The sequence below is a fragment of the Macrobrachium nipponense genome, chromosome 14, assembly GCF_015104395.2.
Source record: "Macrobrachium nipponense isolate FS-2020 chromosome 14, ASM1510439v2, whole genome shotgun sequence".
Classification (NCBI taxonomy): domain Eukaryota; kingdom Metazoa; phylum Arthropoda; class Malacostraca; order Decapoda; family Palaemonidae; genus Macrobrachium; species Macrobrachium nipponense.
In genome coordinates this window covers 91,571,074-91,594,263 of record NC_087207.1, presented here as the reverse complement: position 1 = coordinate 91,594,263, position 23,190 = coordinate 91,571,074, and the positions used below count along the sequence as shown (strand labels likewise).

At 43.6% G+C, this 23,190-nt stretch overlaps 1 protein-coding gene across 1 annotated transcript in view; it reads left to right on the top strand.

The window, feature by feature from the left end:
* The window catches only part of LOC135226305 (rRNA N6-adenosine-methyltransferase ZCCHC4-like), a 109,705-nt gene that overhangs the window by 7,995 nt on the left and 78,520 nt on the right, over positions 1-23,190 (top strand). The window contains exons 2-5 of the mRNA XM_064265745.1: positions 6,944-7,164; positions 10,089-10,233; positions 18,624-18,824; positions 19,182-19,293. Of these exons, the coding sequence (XP_064121815.1) occupies positions 6,944-7,164; positions 10,089-10,233; positions 18,624-18,824; positions 19,182-19,293 (679 nt within the window). The remainder of the gene's footprint in view (positions 1-6,943; positions 7,165-10,088; positions 10,234-18,623; positions 18,825-19,181; positions 19,294-23,190) is intronic.

The following is a 23,190-nucleotide window of genomic DNA, read 5'->3' as shown; positions in this document are numbered from 1 at the left end:
ATCCTAAAGAAGTGTTTTTCTTCGTCAGATTCTTCACCGAAGGTAAGGGGATGGAGTTCTGATGAACTGTCACGCCCCTTAAAGAGAAGTTGGAAGGCTCCTACTTTGGATTCAAGCCCTGAGCTTTTCTCCGATCTATCACCTTGTGAGAAGAGAAAGGAGATTGGTTCCTAAACGGAAATCGGAGTTTCCTTCCGCTTCGAGACATGCCTCACATGAATCAGGGGAAGGAAAAAGAGAGTGCGGCTGCAAAAATTATCTTAAATGTGCAGGAGCAACTTTCAGCCTAGTAGGAGTTTTTACTAAGGAAACTCCCAGGAGAAAGGACTCTTTCCTTCCTATAAAGAAGACGAAGGGAAAGAAAAAAAGAAACGGAAGTTTCGGCTTATACTCGGAGGAGTATGAAGAATGCGCCAACCTGGCGCAATGCGCCAGATGCGCCAGATGAGTTTGAGAACTCCATACGATGTCAGAAGAGCCAGAAGCGCCATATGCGCCAGAAGAGCCAGCCTGGCGAAATGCGCCAGAAGCGCCAGATGCGCCAGATGCGCCAGAAGCGCCACCCTGCCGAAATGCGCCAGAAGCGCAGATGCGCCATATGCGCCAGAAGAGCCAGCCTGGCGAAATGCGCCAGAAGCGCCAGAGGAGCCATATGCGCCAGAAGCGCCAGCCTGGCGAAATGCGCCAGAGGCTCCAGATGCGCACCCTTCCGAAATGCGCCAGAAGCGCCACTCTGCCGAAATGCGCTAGAAGCGCCAGCTTGGCGCAAGGAATCACGAGCGTCAACCCCCGGCGCAATGAGCCACAAGTGACAGATAAGAGACGGACTTCTTCCAAAAGACAATTAAGCCAGGAAGATTTGTTTGGCTTTCGGAAGGATAAGCCTTTACCTGACAAGGACTCTAGTTGTCGCACAAGCGCCGATTCCTTGTCAGGACATAGGTCGTTCCGGAGAAGTGATAGGAGAGGACGTCCTTCGTCTGACAGGAGAGAAAGGTGTCGCACAAGCGGCCATCGCTCTTGCCAGGAGAAGGATCAGGTTGCGTTTGCAGGATCAACCTATCTCTCGTAGGGACGCAAGTTATCGCACAGGCGGTCGTCGTTCTTGCGAGAGTGGGTGGATGTTGCAAGAGGCCAGTCTCCTACTGGAAATAAACAATCATCTTCGGAATGGATTTGGAAGAGATTTCGGACTCGGAAGATCCACTCGGCTCCGGGTTTGTCAGATTACAAGACGCTGGCAGCCCTCTTACTTCAAGAGTTTGGGGACTCTTTAAGCCCTACTGCTCCTCCTTCTCCAAGGTCCTTGTTTACGAGCACGAAGGTCCCGAAACAATCATCTTTTATTAAAATGAAGCCAACCATTTCCATGAACAGGCTCTCCGACTTCGTAGGAAATTGGTTGGAATCAAAGGAGAAGGCGGGGAAGACAGTCTTTACCTGCCCTCCTTCCAGACTATCAGGGAAGAAGGGAATTTGGTACGAGACGGGCAAACCACGGGGTCTAACTCTCCCGTCCACTGCCGAAGCAGATTTTTCGAATCTGGTAGATTCGTCTAGGAGACAAGCCTTGTCATCAGCAAAGATCACATGGGGGACTTCTGAGATGGACCATCTCCTCAAGGGATTGTTTAATGTCTTAGAAGTTTTTAACTTCTTAGACTGGTCCCTCCCTTGGGGTGTTGGCCAAAAAGACACAAGAGGAGGAATCTCTTAGTCCAGGAGTCCTTCATAGTGTTCTTTCCTGTATGGACAAGGCGGTTCAGGATGGATCAGGAGAGGTGGCCTCTCTGTTTGGAACTGGTATTCTGAAGAAGAGAGTCTTATTTAGCTCTTTTCTGACGAAAGCAGTTACTCCTACTCAGAGGTCATCTCTTCTGTATGCTCCTCTGTCGGACCAATTGTTTCCTGCAAATCTTGTAAAAGATATTTCTCATTCTTTGACAGAAAAGGCCACACAAGATCTCTTGGCCCAATCTGCAAAGAAATCGAGGACTTTGGGTCCTATTAAGAGAGAGACTCGGGCCCCTCAACAGCCCTTTCGAGGAAGTACCTCGGCCAGACCCTCTTTTAAGAAGAGAGGAGTGCAGAAGAGAGGTAGGCCTTCCTTCAGACCTATCAAGAGAGCTAAAGAGACAACAGTCCTTCAAGCACCGGTAGGAGCCAGACTTCGGAAATTTTCCGAAGAATGGGCTCGGAGACAGGCAGAAATTTGGTCCCTTTCCGTGGTAACAAAGGGATATATGATCCCCTTTCGAGACAGACCTCCCTTGACTACGAACCCGAGGGAACTGTCAGCCCAATACAGGGACCCTGCCAAGAAAGAAGCATTATTGCAACTGAGAAACAGATTGTTGCAAAGGAGGCCATCGAAGTGGTTCGGGATCCGCATTCCCGAGGATTCTACAACCGTCTTTTTCTGGTTCCGAAATCCTCGGGAGGGTGGAGACCGGTCCTGGATGTGAGCGCATTGAACCGATTTGTGGAGAACACAAAGTTTCTCTATGGAAACATCAAATCGGTTCTTGCGGCTCTTCGTCCAGGAGATTGGATGGTCTCCTTAGATCTACAAGATGCATACTTTCATGTCCCCCTGCATCCATCATCGAAGAAATATCTCCGATTCATGATGCAGGGGAAAGTATACCAATTCAGAGCCCTATGCTTCGGCCTTTCAACGGCCCCTCAAGTGTTCACGAGGCTAATGAGGAACGTTGCGAGATGGCTACATCTAGAGGGGATAAATATATCCCTTTATCTGGACGATTGGCTAATAAGAGCAAAATCGAAAAATTCAGTGCTTGAAGACTTGGAGAAGACTTTGAACTTGAACAAATCTCTGGGACTGCTCGTGAACCTCGAGAAATCACAATTGATCCCCAGACAGAACATAGTCTATTCTGGGGATACAGATGGATTCTCGGGTTTTCGGGCGTTTCCATCTCAAGACAGAATTACTCGAGGCTTAGAAAAGATCTCGAACTTCTTAGGGAAAGAAACGACGGACCTAGGTCCGAGGGAATGGCTCAGTTTTGCTGGGCAAGCCCTTTCCTCGTTAGAGCAGTTCATTTCCCTGGGAAGATTATATCTCAGACCTCTGCAATTTTATCTAAAGAGGATGTGGAGTCAAAAGACAGGAGACTTGTCAGACGTTTTTCCCATCCAACAGGGGATAAAATCAGACCTAAAGTGGTGGTAACCCCATTAACAAGGAACGAAGGGGTGTCCCTCTTGATTCGGAACCCTCACCGAGTGTTGTTTTCCGATGCCTCGGAAACAGGTTGGGGAGCAACACTGGGTCCAAAGGAAGTAGCAGGTGTTTGGACCAGACAACAAACTACTCTGCACATCAATGCGAAGGAACTCCTGGCAATTCATCTAGCCCTGGAATACTTCGAAGCGGAAGTCAGAGAGGCGGTAGTTCAAGTCAATTCCGACAATACCACAGCTCTGGCTTACATCCGGAATCAAGGGGGCACTCACTCTTTCTCTCTGAACGAAATAGCGAGAGCTCTATTAACCTGGACAGAGGAACGGGGCATTATTCTGCGTACAAGGTTTGTCCAAGGAGTAAAAAACCTAAGGGCACCACGGTTGAGCAGAAGAACCAGGTTCTCCCGACAGAGTGGATGCTCCACTCAGAAGTCTGCAGACAAATATGGTCACTCTGGGGGAGACCCAGATCGACCTGTTTGCCACGTTCCTCTCCAGGAAAATAGACAACTTCTGCTCGCTAGAAGAAGATCCCAGAGCCACAGCGATCGATGCCTTCCTCATGGATTGGTCAGGCATAGATGCATACGCCTTTCCCCCATTCAAAGTGCTGGGGGAAGTAGTAAGGAAATTTGTGGCATCGGAAGGAATGAGAATGACTCTAATTGCTCCCTTTTGGGCCTTCCCGAATCTGGTTTCACAGAGGTACCTGGAATGGACGGTGGACTTCCCAGATCTCTACCAGACAGGACAAGATCTGCTCAGACAACCCCACTTCGAGAGGTTCCACAAAAACATCCAAAGTCTCTCCCTGACTGCCTTTCGACTATCGAAAAGACTGGTCAGAGCGAGAGGCTTTTCAAAGAAAGTGGCAACTTCAATTGCTAGAGCCCGCAGAGCCTCTACCCTGCGGGTCTACCAATCGAAGTGGGAAGTTTTCCGTAGATGGTGTAGGTCGAAGAAGCTGTCCTCTTCCAATACCTCTGTAACCGAAATCGCGGATTTTCTCCTCTTCTTAGAGAAGAATCCAAATTGGCCGTATCAACTATCAAGGATATAGGAGCATGCTCTCAGCTGTTTTTAGAAACAGAGGGCTGAATCTCGAGAATAATAAGGATCTTCATGATCTCATCAGGTCTTTCGAGACTAAGAAATTGAGATCATCGATTCCCCCGAGTTGGAACCTGGACGTTGTCCTAAAGTTCTTGATGTCGGACAGGTTCGAACCTATAGATAAAATCTCATTCAGAGATCTTACTAGCAAATGCATATTCCTGATGGACCCTAGCAACTGCTAAGAGGATCAGTGAATTGCATGCTTTGGACTCTCGGGTGGGATTTAGAAAAGACTCGGCTGTCATTTCTTTCCAGGATCTTTTCCTAGCGAAGAATGAGAACCCTTCTAAACCTTGGCCTAGAAGTTTCGAAGTCAAGGGACTTTCTTCTCTGGTAGGAAGAGAGTTGGATCGGTCCCTCCCTTTGACCCAGTCAGGACCTTAAAATTTATTTAGAAAAGAAGACACAGCTTCAGGGGATTGTCGACAAGGTCTTTGGTGTTCGGTAAGAAACCCCAATAGACCGATGTCAAAGAACGCACTGGCATTCTTTGTCAGAAATGTAATTACCGAAGCTCATAGGAATTGCCAAGAGAACTCTTTAAAGCTGCTGAGATGGAAAGCTCACGAAGTACGGGCTGTGCAACTTCCCTTTTCTTTTACGAAGAATATGCCCCATAGAAACATTTTAGCAGCAACTTACTGGAGGTGCAATTCAGTATTTGCATCCCACTATTTAAAGGATGTTAGAATAACATACGATAAATGTTTCTCTCTTGGACCTTATGTATCAGCGGATACTATGCTGGGAAATGGAGCAGACGCTGATCCTTAAATTTGTTTTTTTTTTTAATAATTTTTAATAATTAGTTTTAATATTGTTTTTGAGTTGTGGGTTGCTTGAAAGGATGTTCGGGGATGACTCCTTTCAATCGTAGTACTAACCCCAATAAGGATCAGGTGATCGGGATTAGTGTCGTGCTCTATGATCATGCCAATAGGCAAGGTGTTTTTGTCATGTAAGTGGATAGGACCCCATTGACAAAGATCCTAAGGTTTCTGAAGCGTAAGTGGGTAAGACCCCTGTAACAGACCATCAAGAACTCTTAGCATGAGGTCACTACCTCGCTGAGGCTCTTGAAGCGATAACGGGCTCCTAGGCAGTAGCCATGAAGTCTTTCGCTAACACAGGTAGGAATCAAGGTTTTTAATTTTATTACCTACAACATATGTTGTTTCCTGTCTAGTTTCAGTAGATTAGCTGTCTCCTTACCCTCCGCCAAAGGTGCCAATCAGCTAAGTATATAATCATGACCCAGGTTAAGTTAGAATGCATAAAAAATCTGTTATTGTCATGATACAATAAAGTTTTATGCATACTTTACCTGCGCCAGATATATACGGTGTATGGCCCACCCAAGACCTCCCCTCAGGAGACAGGTGGAAGAGAAAATCTGTCTTAGAAAACGGGAATGATTCCTATTCCCGCCACCAGCGGCGGGGCGGTAGATCACCTGACCTACCTGTAGAGTGTGCCGCGAAATTCGAATTTCTATCGGGGACGACGGAGTCTATAGCTAAGTATATATCTGCCAGGTAAGTATGCATAAAACTTTATTGTATCATGACAATAACATAATGCTCCACCAAACACAGCAGTTCCTCAAACTTCTGCACATTCATACCCATATGTCTTTTATATTCTGTAGGGCTACATGAAATATCTCGGTTATAAATCTAAAATAATAAACTTGTTACAACTCTCAGAAAAAGAAGACTGCAGTATGTATTACACAATTAACATATAATATAATAAATATTAATAATTTAGATTTCTTAGTTGCTAATCTGAGAGATTGATACGTATGGAGAGAGTGTGAGTTGGTCACCTTTGGGCATCAAAAGATTCAGAAGACCCAGTTATACTTGGATGGAAACAGTGAGATATGGGGTTGGAGATTTTATGGAAAGGAAAGCACAGGAAAGACTAGAATTATGGAATTTCCAGAGATTCTATACATAACATGGCATGGAACCTGGATGTGTAGATAATTAAGGTTAGAATGTTTGTTCTTCTGTTTTTGGAAGGTATCTGGAGAATGAGCTTCCACACATTAAAGTTACTGTAAAGTGTTGGGTTTGTACTAAAAACATTATGATTTTATGTTATATTTTTTTGTGGTATTTAAATTTGTACTGAAAACATTAATTATGGCTTTTAAAAAATTATGTTCTTTGTGGAATTATTCTCAAAAGCTAATTACATATGCACTGGTACCCTGCTTGCCTCCTGTGTGTTATGGACAAATAAAATTATGTCATACCTTTGGTATAAAGGAATTTAGTGTCAAAGTTTAGGCAATATACACAGAACAATACCTACAGCAATATTTTAATATCCCTTTGATTTTTTTTAGTATAATTTACACACAGTTTTCTATTTACTTGAAGGCTAAACATCGTAGAATTTTAGAGCCTTGTAAAATATTTCTATAATGTGTGTTTACTGTTTAAACAGTTGTAGCTTATATTTTTTTTTTTTTAATTGGCTGATTAGTAAAGTTCAAGTTGATTTATTTGAAGAATTCATTGTTACTTGCTCTTATGTTTATTGTAACTTTTTACATGCCTGCTTTTGTTTAGTGTAACTTGCATGTACTGACTGAAGTATATAACATGAATCTTCAAATTTTTCAGGACCTACAATCTTATTTGAGAGATTTCACAGTAATGGATCAAGTAGTAAATATTATGCTTGCTCAGCTTGTAGAGACAGAAGAGACTGCTCATTCTACCATCTGGCTGACCAGAAGTTTACCCAAGCTAAAGAGGAAGTTTGGCAAAATGTAATACGAGAAGCAAGTTCCAAAGGGCGCCACACAGATGTGTATAACAGGTAAGATCTTTCACAAAGGGATGAATTCATTTACAGTTTGTAAGTGCATTATACACAAGACAGTTACGTACTTAGGTCGGTCATTTTCCCCTTGTGGATGAAACTGTTTGGTTCTGTAGACAAGTGCCCTGAAATTGGGGTTAGTTTTTCTTAGTTAATGAATTGGTTTGTCTGGATTTTTGTGTGTATTTGGCAATATGGATCCTTCTTGTCAATCTTCCTTATTGAAATCTGTTAGAGTTTGTAAGCTAAGGGGTTGTAAGAGAGGATTGGGCTAATTGAAGTATAATTATTTAGAAATTGTGCATTGATCATTGAGGGGTGTATTGTGATTCAAACAACCACTGATCATTGCAAGGATTGGTCTTCGGAAGAGATAAAGATGATGATAAATTGCACCTGGTCAAGAAGATAGAGATAAGTCTATAGCCTCTTCTTCAGTGGATATAGATTCTTTTACACCCAAAATGTCAGCTCAGGGAAGAAGGTTAGATTTAATGCAGTCTGATATTAAGTCGGGTAAATCTAGATTGAATTTGTGTAAGCATTTGAGATTTTTGCATCAAATGTGTCTAATGTCCTTTGGCCACCCTACAGACGTAACCTTAATTGTTGCAGTCATATAAGAACAGATATGGTAGGTCCAGATCTTTGTGTTTTATGGTAGGTCTAGATCTTGTATTTGATGACCTGTTGTCCCACGGTTATTCTAACGATTTGTCTGAGCCAAGAACAGGCAGTTTCTGATTAATGATGGGGATTTTGTACCCGGTTGAGCACCACTGACCAAAAATCAGTGATAATAGCTCTAATAACTGCTTAACAGCACCAATAACTGCAGTTCAGCACTGCTAACCAGAGATTGGGGTTGCCGTTAAGCAGATATCAGCGCTGCAAATCCAATTAACAGCGTTGCTAGATAAGTGCCATAAAACTGGATAGTCATTAACTGATGCTGCTGGTAAGCGCAGACAGCCTGTAACAGATTGCGATCCATACTAAGTGCTGTTGGTGTCCTGCAGCCGTCGCTAGGAGCCCTGAATCTGTAGATAGGCAAGTAAGGTAGTAAGTGTTTGTGCCAGTGATGAATGTTGATTGAAATTGATGATGGTGAATTATTTGTGCAGTCTGATGAATGATGATGAAGATGGAACTGTACAGCAAAGCAGTTACATCTCTGAGGACACCTCTTCACCTTCAGGAGGCAATCTTTAGGTGCTTGGGGAGTTGCTACTTCAGGCAACTGGGGAGGCACTTCTTCAGGCTTCCGTGTCTGCAGATGCTGCTTCCCCATGCAGAGAAACAGACTTTAGGTGGAACTGCTTCTGGAAATGGTGGAACCACCCCTTGCTTGCCTGAAAACTTTTAGGAGTTGATGATGGTCCAGCTTGTGGCTCTTCTTCCTTTTATTTAATTATTTATCAAAATTTCCTATAACTTGTCCTTCTTTGCAGGCAGTTTCCCTTTGGAGACCTCTCAGGGTTATAGTTTGGAGACCTCTCAGGGTTATAGTCTGTTGACTGTGTTTGTAGAGTTTTCAGCAGACAATTTGAGGGAAGGAGAAAGAAAGAAAGCAGTATGTCGATATTATTGTTCAGCGTCCAATTTTCCAACCCCATTTTATATCTTAATCACAACTTATGATATTTCTTGGAGTGTTTAGGATTCTGATTCTTAAGTCAGTCCTAAAAGACTCAAACAGACTTCACATATCCATTTCATCCTCTTTAGCATCCTCTGTATATCAAGATTCTTGGAAAATTTTAAATAATAGGTTAATGATGAACAAATTTTAATAGAAACCCATTGCTCATAATTTGAGTTCCCTCCATCCAACCCCAGTTGTCTCATAGTATCTCTTGGACCAGAAAGGTGAAGAATGAGGAAAGGAAGTTGGCTTGAACTGATGGATCAGTATGTGGGTGTGAAAGGCTGATTGTGGTTCTCTCTTCTCATTTTATCAGGAACTAAAGTGTTAGGGACTAGGTTTTTGTAAAGGGCAAATTAAAAGTAATGGGTGTCGTGGTTTTGCCTGATCTTCTTGGCATATAGGCCCACGTAAAGGAAGTGCTCCCAGCCCTCGCACAAGGACAGGTGAATAAGGTACAAGGAAACTTTTTACAAATCTTATTACAAAAACAAATCCTACTCATGTGCTCTCAACATTAACAACCTTACACACACTGAACAACTATTTCCCGCCAACTTAGACGGCCACAACAAACTAGTGGCTCCTTGGTCATAGACCAGCCAACCTTTATCCTCAGATTATGGAGAAAATCACTACTCCACACATTCAGACCAACTGGGATCACCACAATTTCATATTAACACTAAAATCTAGTCAATGATAATGTTTACATTTAGAGGACTTTAGTTACTACATGGTGTCGAAAGAAATCTTGGCACGAAACTTGAAGCAAATTCATACACGTCCTACCTCGTTGGATTCTCAAAAGGGAGGGGCGAACTTTTAGCATGAAGACCCCCTGTCCCCGGCCAGCTGATTGATTTTTGAGTATCCAAGATTCTTATACTGACTACAATTCCTCAACATCAATAACAATCTCATTATGACAATGCATACTGTAGTAATCCCATTGGTCTCGTGGATTAGACATTAAATGACACAGAAGCATGCTAACACAAGAGAGAACCATTGCGTTTTTGCCGCCAACTGATTTCTCCCGCGATTCTGTGGTGGTCCTGAGGCAGACTTAGTCAAGGAAAATGCTGCACACATTTTTCACGACAATAGGTTTGTATGAAAAGGAAATTTGTTATTTATTTTATTTTATTTTTTTTTTTCAAAATAAATTCTTCTATAGATACCATTATGTTTGTAGACAGTTTTATTTACTTTTTAAATGCTTTTGATAGAAGCTGTATTATTTGATTTGACTAACTTGGTTTGTATATTTCAGATCAAAATCTATCAAGGAATTGCCTGGTCTTCAGAGGGCTTATTGCCTTACTTGCTCTGAGTTGTTGGGGTCCAAAAGGACTGGGCATGGAAAATGTACACTAAAGACGCCTCTCTTTGACTCAGTTATGTCCCAGCCATCATTGGTAAGTTCAAGTTTGGTATGCAGTTTCCATTTGCTCTCTATTTCCAGATTTGATTACTTTATATGAATGGTGTTGGAAAAGTGTCCTTTCATTTTTCATTTGTATGTTCATCCTTTTATTTGTATTATCATATGTAAAATATAGAAGAAGATTGCCCATAGATGCTATAAAATGATCTTCCACAACAATTTTATCCTCACTGAAGTCTATTTGTGAACAAGTGAAAGATACCTTCTAGGAATGGTTGCAGAAGACTCAACTGCTGTTTTTGAGAGCTTTTAATGTTGCATTGTGGATTATAGTGTTGTGTAATTATCCATAGGTTGTATGTTCACAGGCTTGAAATCTGTAGATAAGGCTAATAATGATGTTAGTTTTATATGTAAAAAATGTTATGCCCAAGTTTTAATTTTAGAAATATGATCTATTCATAACTCTGAGATGTGCAGTATTGATAAAAACTGTGAAATCATTATTTGACGACATATTTAAGTCATATAAAGTGGTAAGTTTGTCATATGATTTATTTTACATATATAAAGTACCAAAATTTCATAAGTTCTACAATCAATTTGCATTAGTATATGGTATTATTCTTAATTTCATTTTGGAGTTCTACAATCAGTTTGCATTAGGATATTAATATTATTCCTAATTTAATTTTGGATAGAGATAATTTACTGGATAATACAGAAAATGTTAACTGGAGTATTAGAAATATGGTAATTGCAAAATATTAAGAATGATTAATTTATGTTTTTGTACATGAACTTCCCTGACAGATATATACTTAGCTATAGTCTCCAACGTTCCCGACAGAATTTCAAATCTCGCGGCACACGCGATAGGTAGGTCAGGTGGTCTACCTTACCCGCCGCTGGGTGGCGGATGTACGAACCAATCCCCCTTGCTTGTCAGATTTTTCTCTATCGCGGGAACGATAACAACTTTTGTCGGTTCCTCTCGATAGTTTTTCGATTCTCGCTTGCCTGGAGTTAATTTGGACTTCTTTTGGTGACGTATTCGCTTTGTTTGGCTTGGCATACGCTGATTGTGGACCGGTTTGATTTTGATTTTGATTTTCTTTAACGATGTCTGACCTAGATTCAGTAGTTAAAACTTCTGTTTTGTTTAGGGTTTGCGTGAATGAAGGATGTAAGGTGAGGTTGCCGAAAGCTTTGGTAGACCCTCACACGGTTTGCATGAAATGCAGGGGGAATGAATGTTCTTTTGCTAACCCTTGTAGTGAATGTAAGGTATTAAATGAAGAAGAATATAAGGCGCTCTCTTCTTATGTTAGGAAGTTGGAACGTGATAGAGTACGTAAGGCTTCCTCTAGAAGTTCTAGTAGATCTAGAATGAGTGAGTTGGATGTGGATCCTAATACTAACGTAGAATTAGAACCTTCTTCCCAAGTTGCAGCCCCTGCTCCCCGCACCGAAGCCGAAGATTCGCCTTCGGAGGCGGCAGCTCTGAGAGCCACGATTCTTTCTATGGATCAGAAGATTCGTCAGTTGGAAGGTAAGGAGAGTGTTAGTGATCAGTGCAGTGTCCCCAGTGTTGTGGAGGGTGCGTCTGACCAGCTCCTTAGTGCCTCTAGGCCTAGACCTCTTCCAGACTCCCAGTTCCAGTGGAGTAGGAAAGTCGAAAGCCGCAAGAGGGCTAGGGAGAACCCCCACCGGTCCGGCGTTCCCTCGGCAGATCCTGAAGCACGCTCCCAGGCTGCCTCGGATCGCTATAAGAAGGAGCTCCTACGCCATTGCTTCTCCTCTTCGTCTTCTCCCTCTCCGAAGAGAGGTTGGAACTCCCCGGATGCGTCGCGCCCGTTGAAGAGGGCTTGGAAGGCTCCCTGCAGTCCTTTGGCTTCTAGTCCGGAGGTTTTCCCGGAAGAATCGTCGGTGGAGGCGAAGAAACCCAAGAAATCCTGTGATCGTTCTTCTTCTCGCGCTCCTCGCTCTGCGCCTGCGTCCGAGGAAGAACAACAAGATTCTCCTACGAGAGTACTCGCGGGACTTCAAGCTCAGATCACGGCGCTAGCAGATTCTCTAGCAGTTAGATCAGTAGAAGAAACGGACGTTTCTCTTCCGATCAAGAGATCTAGGCGCCGCTCCTTCAGAGGATCGTTCTCTTTTTAGGCGGTCTCCTTCATATGGGGGAGGTTTCGTATGAAGGTAGGGGCTCACGTGAGCGCGCCCCGCTCTCCTGGCTCTCTTTTCGACTTCAAGGCGCCAAACATCGGTAGGACGCTCTATGGAGAAAGAAGTTTTTTCTCCAGATTGGATTCCCGCTTCCGGTAAGCGCACTGCACCTGCTCATCACGCTATTTCTTCAACTCCCTCGCGTGGGACTTCTCAGCAGCCTCAAGATCCTAGAAGGCGCCCTTATACAAGTAGGCGTTCTTCTTCCAGATGTCGCTCTCCTCGAGTGTCGAATCGTGACTTCTCTCCTTACAGGCGTCAAGAGTCTGGGTAGGAGTTCGTGTGCATGATTAGACGGCCTGCTGTTAGCCACGCCCCCGCAAGGTAGGCGCCAAGAGCCTACTGCACATCGATCTCCTAGTAGGCGCTCGTCTCTTTTAAGGCGTCATACTCCTGATTATTCTCCTCGGGGCAGACAACAAGAGTCTTTCAAGCGCCCTTCTCCGTGTAGGCGCACTACTCCTGACCGTTCGTCTCTTGGTAGGCACCAGGAATCTCGGAAGCGCCCTTCGCCAGGTAGGCGCTCGTTAGCTTTGAAGTGCCCTTCTCCTGAATGGTTACCCTCTTGTTAGACGTCAGAGTCTCGCAGCAGCGCCTTCTCCTAGTAGGCGCATTTCGCCTTCCAGTCGAACTTCCGTTGATCGTACTCAACTGGACAGGTATGGAGAGCCGTTCAAGCGCTCTGCTCCCGATAGGCGCTCTTCTCCTGGCAGCCGCTCACCTCAGGATAGACGCAAAGAGTCTAGCAGGCGCTCGCCTCATCGTAAGCGCCCTGTGGATGTTTTTCCAAGGATTCTCGGAGTAGGAGCCCTACCCTCTCCTTCTGCTGAGGTTCCGTCTACCTCGAAGAGGGAGTCTCATCGTAGACAACCCAGATCTTCTCATCGTTCTCCAGTGGATGTGAACTCTTCTAAGAGAGGGCGTTCTCCAACCTCTCGCTCAACTCCTACTAGGATCCCTTCGTCACCTAAGGATCTTCCGCGCTTGCCTCGACAAGACGTCCTAGAAGGTTCGGATGAGGAACCGAACACTTCTGCTGCTGTGTCTTCTTACAAGAAGCTTACAGAGCTACTTTTGCAAGTTTTTGGGGATTCCCTTACTCCTAACGGCTCCCTCCTTCTCCTCACTCACTTTTTTCACGGCGAAGACAGGCGAAGAGTTCTTCTTGTGTGAGGATGAAGCCAACTCTTTCAATGAAGAAGGCACTGAGGAGTTTTGGTTCCTGGATGGCTTTCCACAAGAAGAACGGGGGTGGAAAACGATGTTCGCTTTTCCTCCTTCGAAGTTATCAGGACGCGCAGGTTTCTGGTACGAAACAGGAGAGTCCTTAGGATTAGAGTCCTTAGGATTGGGTCTACCGTCTTCGGCTGATTTGGATTTTTCGGCGCTGGTAGATTCGACAAGGAGAGCTGCCCTTAACTCTGCTAAGACGACTTGGGCAATGAATGAACTGGATCACATGCTAAAAGGCATGTTTAGAGTGCTGGAAGTATTTAACTTCCTTGATTGGTCGTTGGGGGTCCTAGCCAAGAAAATTGAAGTGCCAGAGTCATTTTCGCCAGAAGATCTCATGTGTATTTTGTCTTGTATGGACAAGTCGGTAAGAGACGGAGCGAGTGAAATCGCCTCCCTGTATGGGGCCGGGATCGTGAAGAAGAGGTCTGTTTATTGTTCCTTCTTAACGAAGTCTGTCTCCCGTGCCCAGAGGTCTTCTTTGCTGTTTGCTCCCCTGTCTGCTCAGTTGTTCCCTAAACATCTAGTGCAGGATATTTCGAGATCGCTTTCGGCTAAAGCCACCACCCATGACCTTTTGGCACAGTCGGCAAGAAAACCTCGCCCTTCCTTCCCTACCAAGGCTAAGAAGGAAAAGTCAAGTGTTCGAGAACCCTTTCGAGGGGCGTCTTCCTCAAGAACCTCTACGTTTAGAGGTCGTAGACCTTCAAGAAGGGGTAAGACTTTCGCCAATCTGTTAAAGCCCCCAAATAACTTGCAAGTCCTTCAAACAACGGTGGGCGCCAGACTCTTAGAGTTTGCAGAAGTCTGGGCCCAAAAAAGGGGCGGATCCTTGGACCCTTTCTATTTTGAGGAGAGGTTACCTCATCCCTTTCGTCGAAAGACCTCCCTTGACGACCACTCCCCAAGGGAACTGACGGCCAGGTACAGAGACCCATCATGAATCAAGCTCTCCATCTAACAGTAGATCAGATGCTGGAGAAGGGGGCTATCGAACTAGTGACAGACCATCGTTCATCGGGCTTCTTTACAACCGCCTTTTCCTAGTTCCGAAGTCCTCAGGGGGATGGAGACCGGTGTTGGACGTAAGCGCCTGAACTTCTTCGTAGAAAAGAAGAAGTTCACGATGGAAACGCCTTCATCAGTGCTGGCAGCACTTCGTCCAGGGGACTGGATGGTTTCCTTGGATTTACAGGACGCTTACTTCCACGTACCGATCCATCCTTCCTCGAGGAAGTTTCTCAGAAATTCATGATGGGGGGGAAAGGGGAAAAATTTTTTTTTCAGTTGCAGAGCTCTGTGTTTCGGCCTCTCGACGGCCCCTCAAGTGTTCACGGGGATTTTGAGGAATGTGGCTCAATGGCTTCATTTAAAAGGGGTGAGGATATCCATGTACCTCGACGATTGGCTAATAAGGGCCAATTCAGAAGATCGTTGTTTGAAGGACTTACAAGTAACACTAGAATTGACGAAGGCGTTGGGACTTCTCGTCCATTTCAAGAAGTCGTCACTAATTCCCGAGCAAGAGTGTGTGTATCTCGGGATACAGATGAACTCTCTGAGTTTTCGGGCTTTTCCCTCTCAGGAAAGGATAGCCCGAGTATTCGAGAGAGTAACAACCTTCTTAGGGAAAGAAGTATGCACAGTGAGGGAGTGAATGAGTCTGCTGGGGACGCTCTCGCCTCGCTGGAAGAATTCGTTTCCCTAGGAAGGTTGCACCTGAGACCGCTCCAATTCTTTCTTCATCGGAATTGGAGTCGTCGTTCTCAGGATTTGACGTTCTCCCTGTCGTTATCCCAGGACGTCAAGAAACATCTATGTTGGTGGACAGATCCCAACCTCTTTGCGAAGGGACTGTCTCTTCAATCCCAGACCCCCAACCTGATGTTGTTCTCCGACGCGTCGGACACGGGGTGGGGGGCAACTCTGGGAACCAGCGAAGTGTCAGGTACCTGGGTGGGGGACCAGGTAGCCTGGCACATCAACAGAAAGGAGTTGATGGCTGTGTGGTTGGCTCTGAAGGCTTTCGAGCCCAAAGTCAGAAGATCGGTAGTGCAGGTCAACGCGAACAACACTACAGCTCTGGCATATATCAGGAAACAGAGGGGGATGCATTCCTTCTCCCTGTACAAGACAGCAAGAGACCTTCTTCTGTGGGCAGAAGAAAGGGGAATCAAGCTTCTCACCGGGTTCGTGCAGGGAGAAAGGAATGTAAGAGCAGATCTCCTCAGCAGGAAAGATCAGGTCCTTCCACAGAGTGGACCCTTCATCTGGATGTATGCCAGAGCCTGTGGAAGTTATGGGGCAGGCCACACATAGACCTCTTTGCCACGTCCAAAGAACAAGAGGCTGGATCCTTACTGCTCTCCGATATCGGATCCAGAGGCATTAGCAATAGATGCTCTTCTTCTAGACTGGAGCGGACTCGACGTCTACGCGTTTCCCCCCTTCAAGATCCTGGGGCTAACCATTAAGAAGTTCGTAGAGTCCGATTCAACGAGAATGACCTTAATCGCTCCCTTTTGGCCGGCCCAAGAATGGTTCACAGAGGTACTGGAATGGTTGGTGGACCTTCCAAGATCGCTCCCGCTAAGGAGCAATCTACTCAGACAACCCACTTCGACAGGTACCAACAAAAACTCCTCCTCGCTCTCAGTCTGACTGGCTTCAGACTGTCCAAAGTTTGGTCAGAGCAAAGGCTTTTCAGCAACAGCTGCTAAAGCAATCGCAAGAGCGAGGAGACCTTCCACTTTGTGTGTATACCAGTCAAAGTGGGATGTCTTCAGACGTTGGTGCAAGAGGAAGAACATTTCCTCTTCCAGTACCTCTGTACCCAAATTGCGGATTTCCTTATTTTCCTCAAAGAAGAATGTCATCTTGTTGTGTCAACTATTAAGGGATACCGCAGTATGTTGGCGGCGGTATTTCGGCATAGAGGCTTAAATATATCCGATGATAAGGACCTGCATGATCTTATTAGATCATTTGAAACCATTAAGCGTCCTCATGTGGTACCGAACTGGAATCTAGACGTAGTTCTACAATTCCTTGGATCGTCTAGATTCGAACCTCCTGGCTTAGCCTCTTTCAAGGATCTGACGAAGAAGGCTATCTTCCTTTTGGCCCTAGCTACAGCTAAGAGAGTGAGTGAGCTCCAAGCTATTGAGGGCAATGTAGGGTTTAAGGAAGATTCTATGGTGTGTTCGTTTCTTCCAGGTTTCCTTGCAAAGAATGAAAACCCATCACGCCTTGGCCAGGAGCTTTGAAGTTCGTAGTGTATCTTTTCTAGTAGGGGAAGAGCCTGAAAGAACTCTTTGCCCTATGAGAATTATGAAGTATTTCCTTAAAAGGAAGGAACAACTTAAGGCTAATCAAGATGTGCTTTGGTGCTCCGTAAAGGACCCCACTCGGCCCATGTCGAAGAATGCTCTTTCCTTTTTTCTGAGAAGCCTTATTGCAGAGGCACATGTTGCCTGTAAGGAAGAACATTTTAGACTACTGAAAGTGAAAGCTCACGAGGTGAGAGCCATTGCAACTTCGCTTGCATTCAGAAAAAATATGTCTGTGCGGAACTTGATGGAGGCGACTTTTTGTAGATGCCAATCGGTTTTTGCAAACCACTACCTACGTGATGTAAAAGTCACATATGATAAATGCTTCGCCTTGGGTCCTTTCGTATCGGCGGATTCGGTGCTGGGGCAGGGAGCTGAAACTTATCCTGTGTAAATTTTTTATATGTTACCCTATATTTTATATTGGTGTTTTTTGGTTGTCTGAAAGAGGTTGCAGGAGGCACCTCTTTTTGTCGTAATATTAACCCTTTGTTTTTTGGTTAGGTGGTCTGGTGGGTTTTGGCTCCTTGCAGAGGTAGTGGTAAGGATCTGTTAGGTAAGCAGACAAGGTCCCTCTAACAGGATCCGACTTGGATTCTACCACAATAGGGGATCACATATCCCAGTGGTAGATCCGAGAGTCTTTCAGCATCAGGTCACGTCCTAGCTGTAGCTCTCCAGGCAATGCAGACTCAGAGACAGTATCTATGAAGTCTTCATCCTGAAAGGTGAGAACCAAGGTTTTTATATCCTACAACATTAGTTGTTTCCCGTCCTACCTGTATTATTTAGCTGTCTCTTACCCTCCACCAAGGGTGCCAATCAGCTAAGTGTATATCTGTCAGGGAAGTTCATGTACAAAAATGATATTGTTAAACTACAATAAAGTTTTGTACATACTTACCTGGCAGATATATATGATTAATGGCCCACCCAGCCTCCCCTCAGGAGACAGGTGGAAGAGAAAAATCTGACAAGCAAGGGGGATTGGTTCGTACATCCGCCACCCAGCGGCGAGTAAGGTAGACCACCTGACCTACCTGTCGCGTGTGCCGCGAGATTTGAAATTCTGTCGGGAACGTCGGAGACTATAGCTAAGTATATATCTGCCAGGTAAGTATGTACAAAACTTTATTGTAGTTTAACAATATCATAATAATAATCATGAAGGTCCAGCTAATTGTATACTCTGATTTTGATGCCAGTCCTATTTATAGTACATTGCCACATGATGATTTTGTAGTTGAATTGTTGCTTTATATATATATGTATTGACACAGATTTAGAAAAATAAAAATAAAATTACTAACAATAAAATTAACTTTGTTAGAGTACTAAAATATTGTAATAACAATCCCTGTGATAAATGTGATAATACAATTTATGATAAATATAGGTACCCCTGTGGGAGCTATTCGTAACCCCAACATTTTCATTTTATATTGCCTTTTATATTTAAAATCTTGTCTAATGAATGAGAAATGTTAAGTTAATCCAGTATATCCAAAAAAGTTGTGAAGTGATTTTATTAAAATATTATTTTTCTCAATCTCTTACTGTTGGATAATACTACTTGTGGATCAGCAATCCCGGTCTAGCATAGCTTGATAATTATTTTTATTTTCAGTTGTTGCCTCCCAAAGAAAATTCAAGATTTGAGGCTCAGTACATGTTTTCAGCAAACAGCGTGAAAGTTATCATGGGAATGCTAAATCAGTTGAATGCAAAAAAGGTTCTGTGCCTGGGTACTCCACGGATATTCGAAGAAATCAGTAATTCTCCAGAGAAGAACATGTCCAGTCTTCTGATGGATATTGATGGCAGATATGTAAGGACAAATTTTTTTATAATGTACTGTACAGACAAAAGCTTGTGAAAGTAGCTCATAAAATTATTTTTACTTAAAAATTGTATTTTCTCAAACAGTTAATTTTTCATTCAATCAAATCCAGAATTGCATTGAGGCATATTGAGTTTTTTTTTTTTTATTTAGCAAGGTATTGTTATTGTTAGCTGGATTAATGTACATTGAGTAAGTCTATATGTATAAAAATTAGTTTGATGCATTTTATGCTGTGTTGGCATATTGTTATAGCTAATGCTTGGCATTAAGTTATAGCTAATCTAACAGATTTTAGTGCAACATGTATTTACCATTGCCTTTTTTCTTTTCCCTTTCCGACAGTGTGCTTTCTTCTCACCATCAGAGTTTGTTCGTTATAACATGTTCAATCACCATTTTTTTGATGGTGATAGAGCTAAAGAAACATACTTACAGTTTGTCACAGGAAATGAAAGTAAGTAACTTTACAGATTCATTTTAGGTCACATACTTCATTACCTGACATCAGAGATGCACTCTGAGTTGACTGAATTTTTAGAGTAATTAAATAAACATAAACATAAGGTCACAATACATTTATGAAGCGATGGGTTTGTTTTGGTTTGCTGTTACAATTCTTTCAAATTCAAAAAAATACTTTTTGAACATAAATTTAATAGTACAGGTACTCCTCATTTAACGACGAGGTTCTGTTCCAGCGACCACGTTGTTAAACAAATTCGTGTTAAATGCGTATTCTCTTTATTTTGACTAATAGCATTAGCTTTCAGTCATATATTATACACAGAACTATAACTGGTTCACTTAAGGTAGATTCTTGGATGATCCCTATGCCTACGAGACGTTAGTTTGGCGGCCGCTGATTGGCTGGGAGCTGCCTACCTCCCGGTACCAGCCAATCAGCGGCCACCAAACAAACGTCTCGTAAGAATAAGGCTCATCCGAGAATCTACCTTAAGTGAATCAGTTATAGTTTACGACATAGCCTGCTGCTTAGCAAAGTTCTGACAATGCTTTTTGTCATTTTATTACTCCTATATTTTAACTTCATCATGTTACTACTAGTACTACTAGTACTACTAGTAAGTCATTACTAAGTCAGTACAGTGCTAAACTCTTCTCAGAATCTGCACCTTATTTAGCATTGACTTTCATATTGTAAATTTGGTACATATTTCATAATTATCGCTATTAGTTTCTTCATCATTTATTTTTATAGTAGAGGGTAGTGAGATGAAAAAAATGAGTGAATTTAGGAAATCACAGGGCATTTGAATGGGACCATCAAAATGTAAACAAAGCACAATGCCATCTATTGAGGAAAGTTGTCACTAAACTATTTTCTAAGGGGATAAGCCTTTTCTAGCATTGATAAAGATTTATCCTTGCACTTCTTACCCCTAGTATCATCTGATATCATGGGTGATATATCGAATATGTATGTAAATATACAGTTGTATAAAAAATGATCAAACTGTATTACATGTAAGTCTTTTAAGCATACTAAGAGTAAGGAGTTCGTGCATGCCAAATGTCTCATTGTTTTGATTGACTTGGTAGAGACTTCTCAAGAGGAATATTTAAAAAAAATATATTTATTTTCAAGTTAATATTAAATTCACATTTGACTTCACGCATTTTCTTTTCATTACTAAGAATCCACACATTTTCTTTTCATTACTAAGAATTAATCTCACTAAAATAAAGGAGATATGGCATAATTTTCGCTGTCTTGAAGTTGTAAACAAACGTAGCTCCACCTTTTTGGCCGCGCAACGAACTAATAGCGGCTGAATCAAGCCAACCAGGGGAGTTCCCAGACCATAGAATGCTGACTTTAAGAGGTTCAACTGTATAGCTTTTCTTTACAAAGTATTTTGTTCATGAAACTTACCTGTCAGATATATATATAGCTGTATTTTCTGAAGTCCGACAGAATTTTAAAAACCTCCGGCACACGCAATGGTCGGCCAGGTGGTTAGTACCCATTCCCGCCGCTGGGAGGCGGGTATCAGGAACCATTCCCGTTTTCTATTCATAATTTTTCTGTCGCCGGTACTGGAAACACCTGTTTTCAGTACCTCCGTCTTAGGATTTTGGAAACTTCATTGCCGCTAAGTATCCTGATTGTCTTTTGATTTATTTACTTGGATTTGTGGCTAGGCATACGCTATCTTAAATTGATTTGAATTTGATTCATTTTTGCATAAGATATCTGAATCTAGTTAGGCTAGTTTCAGAGGGTGTTGTCTGCAAAGATAGGGTGTGGCTACCGAAAGCTTCGGTAGATCCGCCCTTAGTATGCACGATGGGTTTGGGTCTTGCTTCTTTGTGGAGACTTTGTCTAATTCCGAAATAAAGAAGTATGATACGTATGTACGCAATTAATCAGTAAACAAAAGTCAGGGTAGTGAACCTGCTAATCTACCTGTAGACTTCTTTTTGCCTAACCCTGTAGTACGGCCTACGGGCTATGAATATGTCTGCGAGAGGTGCTCGCTCTCCTTCATTGTTGTGAAGAGTGCTACTTCTGTAAATGATACACCCTGTAGTGTTGCCTTCGGGCCCTAAAACAGTGTCTGGAGAGGGTATTGCCCTTTCTCTGATACTCTCTCGATTCGTAACTTAGAATCGAAAGTGCTTGCTTTAGAGAGCAAAAGTGAAGTGGCTAAGTGCAGTGACAGTGCCCCTTGTGTAGTGGAGGGTGCGTCAGATCGGCCTTATTTCGCCTCTAGGCCGGGACCTCTGCTTGACTCCCAGGAACAGGGAGAGAGCATGTCGAAAGCCGAAGGAGGGTTACGAGGAACCCCCACCGATCTGACGTGCCTTCGGCAGACCTGAAGATACTCCCAGGCTGCCATAGTGCGTGCATGTACACGAATCCTGAAGGATTGCTTCTCGTCCTCCGAAGCGTCCTCCCGCGCAGGGGTTGGAGCTTTCGAAGGACTCGCGCCCTCTAAATAGAAGCTTTATAGAGGAGGACGCTTCACGTTTCTCTCTCTCTCTCTCGTCATGCGTTTCAGTGAGAAGTAATAAGGCGAACGTCGCCTGAACATGTGTACGTATTTCCACCGAGAAATACGAAAAAGAAGTCGTAGTAGCAGGACTTTTGAGCACTGACGTCCGAGCTTTGTTCTGTGAGAATAAGAAGGCGTTCCCTCGCCCCTCGTATTCTTACACGATCAACCCTTCTCCTGAGACTGCTTCGTGCAGTCGAATTTTTCTCCGAGATGTATCTCGCTCTTCCCTGAAGGCAGTTTCTCTCGCTTGTTTTGACGCCTGTCAGGAGCGTGACGCTTTTCTGCACGCTTCTTTGGACGCTCGGCTTGGACGGGATGCTCGGATGGATGCCAGGCACGCGCGGGTGCACGCCAAGCGCGCGCCAGTGGACGCCGAGCGTGCACCAGCACACGCCAGGTGTGCCGCCTGGCTGAACGTTTCTGTTGAACTCTTCAAGCTCTTGTTTCAGATTTGGGCCTGAAGAAATTTTACCTCTACCTTCGGTGATACCTTCTACCTCACCTGCAAAGAATGTGAAGTAAGCAGTGCTTCGGAGGAAGCTTAAAGTGAACAGGCAACTTCGTCCTCGAAACCCAGCAAGACATCGGGTTTCGTGAATTCAAGAGGTCTCTGTCAATTAATATTGCTTTTCGCAAAGGTGGATGGAGTTAAGGAAAGCTCAAGGGAAGATCTCGTTTGCTGAACCGCAGTCAAGACTTTGTGATAAGGCAGTTACGGGTTATGTAAAACCTCGACGTCCTGCACGTCATGACGCTCGACTACGTTCTGTAGGATTCTTGCAAAAGCACTCATCAAGAGGACGCTCTTCAGGAAAGCGCAAGACAGGACTTCCTTTGCCATACTGCCAATAAATTTAAGTTGCAAGCTTTTTAGTCCATCTGAAAGGGCTTTTCAGATGATAGATTTTGTTAGTTCCCAAGTTCGGGACTACGCTGCCGAAGTTGAACATCGGGGTCCTACCTGCCGAGAGCCCAGTCTCTTATCAGGATTCTTGCCCCTTCCTCGATTGATACGGGAATGGGAAAAATAATATGCTCGACTTCCTGGATTACGTTTTGTCAATTCAGTGACTTTCCCCATATACAATATACTATCGTTTTGTCAAGTAAGTGGGTATCCCCTCATTGACAAATATCTCTTTGTCCCGTAAATGGGTTAGTTCTCATTGACAACATCTCAATAACTTTATATTGCGTAAGCGGATAAGCTCTTTTTGACAAGATTCGGAAGAGCCCTCATTCATCAATCGCAGACTCGTACAAGTAATAGACTTGTAGACTACGTCAATGAACGCTTATGTCCAATAACATAAGAAGCTTGAGCTATCCGC